Source organism: Macaca nemestrina, chromosome 20 (genome assembly GCF_043159975.1).
Source record: "Macaca nemestrina isolate mMacNem1 chromosome 20, mMacNem.hap1, whole genome shotgun sequence".
Lineage (NCBI taxonomy): Eukaryota > Metazoa > Chordata > Mammalia > Primates > Cercopithecidae > Macaca > Macaca nemestrina.
The window spans coordinates 18,093,417-18,103,154 of record NC_092144.1 but is presented as its reverse complement, the minus strand read 5'-3'; the positions used below and the strand labels follow the sequence as shown (position 1 = coordinate 18,103,154).

General features: G+C 61.9%; 1 protein-coding gene across 1 annotated transcript; it reads left to right on the top strand.

Moving 5' to 3' along the window:
* The first annotated feature begins 767 nt into the window (after positions 1 to 767).
* Positions 768 to 9,649, top strand: COM (cartilage oligomeric matrix protein). Its single transcript, XM_071085995.1, has 19 exons — positions 768 to 924; positions 1,177 to 1,262; positions 1,499 to 1,550; positions 1,991 to 2,163; positions 2,832 to 2,969; positions 3,234 to 3,308; positions 3,393 to 3,551; positions 3,629 to 3,733; positions 3,824 to 3,931; positions 4,436 to 4,595; positions 5,416 to 5,534; positions 5,774 to 5,826; positions 5,922 to 6,103; positions 6,217 to 6,395; positions 6,522 to 6,570; positions 6,974 to 7,170; positions 7,705 to 7,877; positions 9,226 to 9,365; positions 9,458 to 9,649. The coding sequence occupies exons 1-19, from the start codon at positions 846 to 848 to the stop codon at positions 9,502 to 9,504; spliced, it is 2,274 nt and encodes a 757-aa protein (XP_070942096.1). The 5' UTR covers positions 768 to 845; the 3' UTR covers positions 9,505 to 9,649.
* The last annotated feature ends 89 nt before the right edge of the window (positions 9,650 to 9,738 follow it).

The following is a 9,738-nucleotide window of genomic DNA, read 5'->3' as shown; positions in this document are numbered from 1 at the left end:
AGGTGATCTGCCTGCCTTGGCCTCCCAAAGTGCTGGGATTACAGGCGTGAGCCACTGCCCCCGGCAATTTACCCAGTTTTGAAGCACATCAGAAGGAATGGAGGGCCAGTCTGATCCATAGTGGGTGGGCTATTTTTTCAGACACTGGTGACTCTGTTTCCCCAAGTGTGAGCTGAGGGCATGGAGCCTGCCTTGTTTGGCACTGGAACCTGAGTTTGGCATACAGCAAGCACTCAATCAATCAATAAATGAATGAGCTGAATGCTATGGCTAGAGCCTGTAATCCCAGTTATATGGGGAGTATCGCTTGAGGCGGGGAGTTTGAGACTACTAGCCCACTCTACATAGCCAGACCTGGTCTCTAAAAATTAAAAAAATAATAAAAATAAATTAGCTGGGCTTGGTGGTGCAGGCCTGTAGTCCCAGCTACTTGGGAGACAGAAGCAAGAGGATGCGATATAGCCACACCCCATCACACACATGCATACACACATACATACACATACACATACACATACACATACACATACACATACACACACACACACACAGAGTGAATGAAAGTGGAGGCAGTACCCCCTGACTCCCTGCCTCACCAGCTCTCTCCACAGACCCTGGGACTCAGTTTCCCCTCCATGTTGGATTCAGCTGCAGGAGACTTAGTGGGGCATTCCGGGCGGGGACTTGAAAGCAGGGGCCAGCGCCATCTGTTTACCTTGAGGCTGGACGCTGGGCAGGGCTGTGGTGGGCCGTCCCTGGGGCCGGCCGTGCCTTGGGGATAAATAGGCCCCGCGGGTCTCGTGGGCGGTAGAAAGCGAGCAGACACCCAGCTCCCCGCCACCGCCATGGCCCCCGACACCGCCTGCGTTCTTTTGCTCACCCTGGCTGCCCTCGGCGCGTCCGGACAGAGCCAGATCCCGTTGGGTAAGCCGCATTACCACCCGCGCCGTGCCCGCGGCGCCAAAACGGACTGTGGGACCCGTGAGAGGCCCGGGGTCCAGGCTGTTTGGGGCTCACGGACTGTTAGTAGGGGACGTGCCGGGCGCAGAAAGCAGGTGGCGGGACCGAGACTAGAGGAGCGCAGTGGGGCTTCGGAGGTCCGGGTTCGCTGCGACGGTGGGAGTTGGTGGTGGGGTTCCCCGCCCCATGACCCTCACCAGGTCCCCTTCGCCGCAGGCTCAGACTTGGGCCCGCAGATGCTTCGGGAACTGCAGGAAACCAATGCGGCGCTGCAGGATGTGCGGGAGCTGCTGCGGCAGCAGGTGCGGGGCCCGGGTGCGGGGCAGGGAGTACCAGGGAGCGGAAGGGGGTCTCCGTTCCCAGCAAGGAGAGAGGAGGTGCCCGAGAAGGTGGAGAGGAGCTGGGAAGGGAAGGGGATCGGCAGGTAGGGAGTCTCCGGCGAAAAGAGGCTGTGGAAAGGGAGGCCGGGGTACAGAGAGGGGAGACTCGAGGGACGAGGAGAGGTTGGGACCCCGCTGATTCCACCCCACCCCTGCAGGTCAGGGAGATCACGTTCCTGAAAAACACGGTGATGGAGTGTGACGCGTGCGGTGAGCGCGGCCGGGGCGGGCGGGAGAGAGAACAGACGGGAGACAGAGACGCAGAGACAAAGACAGAGAGCGAGGGAAAGCTGGGGAGGAAAAGAGATGGAAGGAGATGGAGGCTGTCGGAGAGGTGGAGAGACGAACGGGAATGAGGGGGTAGAAACAGAGACAAAAAGAGACAGAGGCGGTGCGAGAGTTTTGGGGAAGTGAGAGACGCCACGGGGCAGAAAAGCGGGACAGAGATTCAGGGAGAGACCAGGGAGACGCTGCGGGCAGAGCGCGCAGCCTCTGGGGCGGGATCGCGGAGAGCGCAGGACTTCGGGCCGCCTGGGGCGGGGTGTCGGGGGGGAGGGGAAGCCTCCGGACCTGGGGCGTGGCCATGATAGGCTCCGCCCCCCCAGGCGAGCCCCCGGTCAGCCCCGCCCCCGCCCCCTCTCCCCCGGCAGGGATGCAGCAGTCAGTGCGCACCGGGCTACCCAGCGTGCGGCCCCTGCTCCACTGCGCGCCCGGCTTCTGCTTCCCTGGCGTGGCCTGCATCCAGACGGAGAGCGGCGCGCGCTGCGGCCCCTGCCCCGCGGGCTTCACGGGCAACGGCTCGCACTGCACCGACGTCAACGAGGTGCGCCGGCCCCGCCACTCCACCGCCCTGACGACCCCCTCTACCGACCCCCAATCTCTCGCCGCCCCGGAGACCCCTTCCTCCACTGGGGGTGCTCGCCCCGACGAGCCTCTCACCTCCGGGGGTGCACGGCCAGACCACCTCCCTACCGCAGGGGGACGCCCACCCCTAGGACCATCTCCGTCACCACCCCGGACGCCCGCTCCCACAACCCCCTCCATAGCTAGTGACGCCCGCCCCGACGACTCCCTCACCGCCGGGGGTGGTCCGCCCCAGCTACCCTCCTCGCCGCAGGGGATCGCCAGTCCCAACGACCCTTCCACAGCCAGGGAACGCACGTCCGGACGACCCCGCCACCGCCGGGCACGCACGCCCCGACGACCCCTGCCCCCCTCTGCTGGGGATGCCCGTCCTCATCCTTCCTCCCCTCGCCCATGAGGGAACAGCCCCCTGGAGGCGCTCTCCTCTCCTCTCCCGGTTGCGCCCTTGCCGTCATCAAGGCAAAGTCGTGTCTGACCCCTGCGACAATTGCTTCCATCTCACGTGGCGAACAGCTCCAAGCACTGGCTTATGGCCCTTGAACTTTCCATCATCCGAGACACTCCGAGGTGCGGCTCCCAGGGCCCAGCTCGAAGCCCTCTGACCCTCTGTGGCCCCTCCTTCCCCAGTGCAACGCCCACCCCTGCTTCCCGCGAGTCCGCTGTATCAACACCAGCCCGGGGTTCCGCTGCGAGGCTTGCCCGCCGGGGTACAGCGGCCCCACCCACGAGGGCGTGGGGCTGGCTTTCGCCAAGGCCAACAAGCAGGTGAGGGGTGTGGGGGTCCCATTCTTGCAGCGAAGGGAAGGGGGCGTCCATTTTGTTTACCAGTAAACTCCTCTTCCAGCCTCTTGCTCTTTTTCCAGCCTCCTTCCAGCGGGAGGGGTGGGGAGAGGAGGGGTCCTCTGCGCCAGGGCTGATCGGTTTGGGGCAGGATGGAGGCGAGAGGCAGGATGCGGAGGAAGCGTGGACGAGGCGGGAGGTCCGGGGGTGTCTGCGTGGGGTGGTGACCTCTGAGTTCCCCTCCCCTAGGTTTGCACGGACATCAACGAGTGTGAGACCGGGCAACATAACTGCGTCCCCAACTCCGTGTGCATCAACACCCGGGTAAGGCCCACTGGGAAGAAAGGATAGCGAGAGGTGGGGCGAGCGGCCAGCGGCCTGCGCTGACCTCCGGCCGCTCGGGCGCAGGGTTCCTTCCAGTGCGGCCCGTGTCAGCCCGGCTTCGTGGGCGACCAGGAGTCCGGCTGCCAGCGGCGCGCACAGCGCTTCTGCCCCGACGGCTCGCCCAGCGAGTGCCACGAGCATGCGGACTGCGTTCTGGAGCGCGATGGCTCGCGGTCGTGCGTGGTGAGTGCGGGCGGGCTGGGCGTGAGGCGGGGTTGGGAGGCGGCCACGCCGGGACTCCCACTTACTCTCTCCCTCAGTGTGCCGTCGGCTGGGCCGGCAACGGGATCCTCTGTGGCCGCGACACTGACCTAGACGGCTTCCCGGACGAGAAGTTGCGTTGCCCAGAGCGCCAGTGCCGTAAGGTGGGTAGGGGCGGAGCGGGACTGGGCCGGGCAGGAGGGAGGGCGGGACTTCATGACCACGCCCCTCACACCTGCTGTGCCCGCCCCCAGGACAACTGCGTAACTGTGCCCAACTCAGGGCAGGAGGATGTGGACCGCGATGGCATCGGAGACGCCTGCGACCCGGATGCCGACGGGGATGGGGTCCCCAATGAAAAGGTAGATCTACGGCTTGGCGCGGTGGGTGGCTCACGCCTGTAATCCCAGCACTTTGGGAGGCCGAGACGGGCGGATCACGAGGTCAAGAGATCGAGACCAGCCTGGCCAACATGGTGAAACCCCGTCTCTACTAAAAATACAAAAATTAGCTGGGCGTGGTGGCGCACGCCTATAATCCCAGCTACTCGGGAGGCTGAGGCAGGAGAATCGCTTGAACCCGGGAGGCAGAGGTTACACTGAGCCGAGATCGCACTACTGCACTCCAGCCTAGTGACGGAGCGAGACTCTGTCTTTTAAAAAAGGAAAGAAAAGAAAAAAAGAAAAGGCAGAGCTGTGAGCGGGGCCTAGGGAAGTGGGATGGGGCGTGGCTTGGATGAGGGGCGTGGTCTCCGTGGTCTAGGAGGGGCGAAAGGTTCCCTGCAGAGGAGACCCGACCTCGGAGATTTGGGAATCTGAGGAGTGTGACCTTTGCCCTTCCCGACCTGATCCCACCCTGTCACACAGGACAACTGCCCGCTGGTGCGGAACCCAGACCAGCGCAACACGGACGAGGACAAGTGGGGCGATGCGTGCGACAACTGCCGGACCCAGAAGAACGACGACCAAAAGGACACAGACCAGGACGGCCGGGGCGATGCGTGCGACGACGACATCGACGGCGACCGTGAGCTCGATGGGGGCTGGGGGGCGAGGAGAGGCGGCGGGCACCGAAGGGCGGGATTCGGCTTCGGGACGGGACTTGGTCGGTTTTGGAAGCCGGATGGGGTGAGCTGGACTAGGGCGCCCTGGACCAAAGACCATGGTGGCGCGACAGAAAAATGCAAGCTGGGCTGGGAGGCTGGGAAAAAGGCAGGAGTATTTGGAAGGGAAGGTGGTCCCTGCATCAAATGCCGCAGGCAGGAATTAAGAGTACAGAGATTCGAGCCTGGGGTTTAGGACCTGGGAGGTGACAACTTTACAGATGGGGACATAGGGGCTCAGGGTGGCATACACAGGCACCCAGCTGAGTCACCCCGGGAGTGAGAGCCAGTCCCCCTCTCTGGCCTTTCCTTGGATGGGACCATCCATTCTTAAAGTTCCCGTGGGCGGATGCGGTGGCTCAAGCCTGTAATACCAGCACTTTGGGAGGCTGAGGCGGGTGGATCACGAGGTCAGGAGTTCGAGACCAGCCTGACCAACATGGTGAAACACCGTCTCTACTAAAAATACAAAAAGTAGCTGGGCGTGGTGGTGCACAACTGTAATCCCAGCTACTAGGGAGACTGAGGCAGGAGAATCACTTGAACCCGCGAGGTGGAGGTTGCGCTGATCTGAGATCGTGCCACTGCACACTCCAACCTGAGTGACAAACACACACACACACAAAAAAAGATCCCATGAAGCTGGGGCTCTGTTCCAGGCCAGCCTCAGGCCTGGCCTCATCCTAATGAAGTCGTCCTGGCCTGGTCCCAATCTTGGGACTCTGGTCCCGTGGATTCCCGCAGGGATCCGCAACCAGGCCGACAACTGCCCCAGGATACCCAACTCAGACCAGAAGGACAGTGATGGCGATGGTATAGGGGATGCCTGTGACAACTGTCCCCAGAAGAGCAACCCGGATCAGGTGAGGGCAGGCCAGACTCCAGCTGGGTAAGCCCTCTGGGTGAGCTGCAAGTTGGATTACCCAGCCCACAGCCCAGCTTAGAGCATTTCACACTGCCAGAGAAATGACCTCCCGGTCCGAGCAGTTTGGGGCGGGGGTTTCCTTGGGGTCAGGAGGACTTTGGCTATGCGGCTGGGTTGGGTGGGAAGCTTTCTGATTTCCTCTGTCTGATTGTGGACCCCCGTATGCTGTCCCCGCAGGGGGATGTGGACCACGACTTTGTGGGAGATGCTTGTGACAGCGATCAAGACCAGTAAGGAGGCCACCACCTGGGGTGGGTGTCCGGGTAGCCCTTGACAAAACGCTCTGGAGAGCTCATTGTCTCTGGATCCCACCTATCCACTCTAGGGACGGAGATGGACATCAGGACTCTCGGGACAACTGTCCCACGGTGCCTAACAGTGCCCAGCAGGACTCAGACCACGACGGCCAGGGTGATGCCTGCGACAACGACGACGACAATGACGGAGTCCCTGACAGTCGGGACAACTGCCGGCTGGTGCCCAACCCTGGCCAGGAGGACGCAGACAGTACGGCGGGGGCGGGGCCTGCGGTAGGGGCGGAGCCAGTGGGGCTCCTGGGGCGGGATCTAGGGTGGGAGGGGCCTGACCTGAGCCCACCGAGGGAGTCTCCCACCTCTCAGGGGACGGCGTGGGCGACGTGTGCCAGGGCGACTTTGATGCAGACAAGGTGGTAGACAAGATCGACGTGTGTCCGGAGAACGCTGAAGTCACCCTCACCGACTTCCGGGCCTTCCAGACAGTCGTGCTGGACCCGGAGGGTGACGCGCAGATTGACCCCAACTGGGTGGTGCTCAACCAGGTGGGAGCGGGATCCAAGTGGGAGGTGATGGGACCCTAGAACCCCCATAGTGAGGCCTATGCTGAGGACGGGGTGCCTAGGGCTGTCACGGCCAGCCTGAGGCCCTCCTTTCTTTGACCCCATCAGGGAAGGGAGATCGTGCAGACAATGAACAGCGACCCAGGCCTGGCTGTGGGTGAGAAGCGGCGAGCAGCGCAACCCTGCACGAGCGGGCTCAGGGAGAGGGGCCAGAGAAGGGGGGTGCCGGGGCTGAGGATGGGCGGGGTCAGAGGGGGGCGGGCCCGGACTGAGGAAGGGCGGGGCCAGGTGGGGCGGGGTTATGGGGGCGGGTCCGGGCAAAGGAGGGGCGGGGCCAGAGGAGGGGCGGGCTCGGGAAGGGCGGGGCCGAGTGGAGCTGGACTCTGGTGGGGCGTGGCCAATGGTAGATGAGGGCGTGGCTGAGTCTGGGCTCCGCGAGCGGGGATGGGGCGGGTCTGCAGGGAGATAGGGACCCAGGGGGCAGGTTTGAACTCTGGGTGCCAGGTTCCGGGGGCTGGGGCTGGCTTTCGGAAAGGCCACTGCTCTCTCCCCATCCCTAGGTTACACTGCCTTCAATGGCGTAGACTTCGAGGGCACGTTCCATGTGAACACGGTCACGGATGACGACTATGCGGGTTTCATCTTTGGCTACCAAGACAGCTCCAGCTTCTACGTGGTCATGTGGAAGCAGATGGAGCAAACGTACTGGCAGGCGAACCCCTTCCGTGCTGTGGCCGAACCCGGCATCCAACTCAAGGTGCCAGGGCCGTCCGTGCCTGACCTCTGTGGTTCTCATGCCCTCCCATGCCCCTCTCTACAACCCTTTACAGCCCTTAGAGCCCTCCAGCCTCCCAGCCTCATACTATGGACCTCAGAGCTGTCCCAGTCCTCCTCTGGGCTCCCGCAGTCCCCAAATCCTCCCAGTTCCTTGCACAAGCCCTCCAACATTCTCAAGGTCCCCCAGTCTTCCTATGGACCCTAAACCCTCTCGCAGAGCCCTAAACTTTTCCTTAGTTTCCAAGTCCTTCTGCAGAGCCCCCCAGTCCTCCCAGACCCTGAACCTGTCTACAGACTCCCAAATCCTCTCACGAACCTGCAGGCCACTGCTGCCCCCTGTGACCTATCCATAAGCTGCCATTTGGCCCCTCAAGAAGGCTTCCTTGTGGGTCTCTTATCCGGAACCCTCCTGGCCGCCCACCACCTGCTGCTCCCCACTGTCTCTCCAGGAAGGTGTCTAGGGGGGCTCCGGTGGCCCGTGAGGTCTCTAACCACCTTTCCTGGGTACTGGCAGGCTGTGAAATCTTCCACGGGCCCTGGGGAACAGCTGCGGAACGCACTGTGGCATACAGGAGACACAGACTCCCAGGTGCGGCTGCTGTGGAAGGACCCGCGAAACGTGGGTTGGAAGGACAAGAAGTCCTATCGTTGGTTCCTGCAGCACCGGCCCCAAGTGGGCTACATCAGGTGGGGACTCCACCCCCTGCGGTGGGCTGGGCCGGGGACACGTAGGCCCAGGTAGGAGTCCCCTGGCCAGGCAGGACCTGTGCAACCCTGGTCCCCTTATCTGTACAATAGGAAAGATACAGTGCAGTTAGAATGAACCTATAGGCCAGGCGCGGTGGCTCAAGCCTGTAATTCCAGCACTTTGGGAGGCCGAGACGGGCGGATCATGAGGTCAGGAGATCGAGACCATCCTGGCTAAAACGGTGAAACCCCGTCTCTACTAAAAAATACAAAAAACTAGCCGGGCGCGGTGGCAGGCGCCTGTAGTCCCAGCTACTCGGGAGGCTGAGGCAGGAGAATGGCGTAAACCCGGGAAGCGGAGCTTGCAGTGAGCTGAGATCCGGCCACTGCACTCCAGCCTGGGCGACAGAGCGAGACTCCGTCTCAAAAAAAAAAAAAAAAAGAATGAACCTATGCTGGTCCAGGCGTGGTGGCTCACACCTGTAACCCCATCACTTTGGAAAGCCAAGGTGGGAGGATTGCTTGAGCCCAGGAGTTCGAGGCCAGCCTGGGTAACCTGTCCCTACAAAAAAGAAAAAATTTAGGGCAGGTGCAGTGGCTCATGCCTGTAATCTCAGCACTTTGGGAGGCCGAGGCGGGTGGATCACCTGAGGTCAGGAGTTTGAGACCAGCCTGGCCAACATGTTGAAACCCCGTCTCTACTAAAAATACAAAAATTAGCTAGGCGTGGTGGTGGGGGCCTGTCATCCCAGCTACTCAGGAGGCTGAGGCAGGAGAATTGCTTGAACCTGGGAGGCGGAAGTTGCAGTGGGCCAAGATCGTGCCATTGCACTCCAGCATGGGTGACAAGAGTGAGACTCTGTCTCAAAAAAAAAAAAAAAAAAAAAAAAAAGCAGCCAGGTATGCTTGCACGTGCCCATGGCCCCAGCTACTAGGGAGGCTGAGGTCACTTGAGTCTAGGAGTTAAGGTGGCAGTAATTGCACCACTGCACTCCAGCCTGAGTGACAGAGCGAAATCCTGGCAAGGACACAGCACACGGTGTGTATCCAGCTAGAAATGGGGCCTCACCCAGTCCGTTTCTCAGTCTCTATTCCATGCTGCTAGCAAGCCCAGGTGCTCTGTTTAGCACCAACTATGTCCAGGGCCCTTGATGATGTTTAGCACCACTATGTCCAGGGCTCTGTTTAGCACCAACTATGTCCAGGAAACTGAGGCCCAGGGCAGAGGCCTCACCTGCTCCCAGTGCAGCCCAGTCAGGGGTACCCATCTTCCAGGGCTGGCCACTGAAGCTCTGAGAGGGAAGGGCCTAGCCCAGGTCCCCCACCCCTCACCATGTCTGACCCTCAGGGTGCGATTCTATGAGGGTCCTGAGCTGGTGGCCGACAGCAACGTGGTCTTGGACACAACCATGCGGGGTGGCCGCCTGGGGGTCTTCTGTTTCTCCCAGGAGAACATCATCTGGGCCAACCTGCGTTACCGCTGCAATGGTGAGCCGAGGGCCGGCGGGGCGCAGGCGGGGAGTCTGCACACTGGCCCTGCTGTCCTTCTCAGCCCTCATCCGCTTGCTCTTTCCCTGCAGACACCATTCCAGAGGACTATGAGACCCATCAGCTGCGGCGAGCCTAGGGACCAGGGTGGGGACCCACCGCCGGATGACAGCAACCCTCACTGTGGCTGGATGGAGGCTCTGCACCCATCCCCAAGGGGTGGCCGTCCTGAGGGGGAAGCGAGAAGGGCTCAGAGAGGACAAAATAAAGTGTGCGTGTGGGGAGTGGCGGCTGTGGTTTTTGCTGTGGCGAGACAATAGGGATGGGCCTCTGAGGGAGGGTCAGGCCAGGGGACCCCAAACCCAGGCCTCAG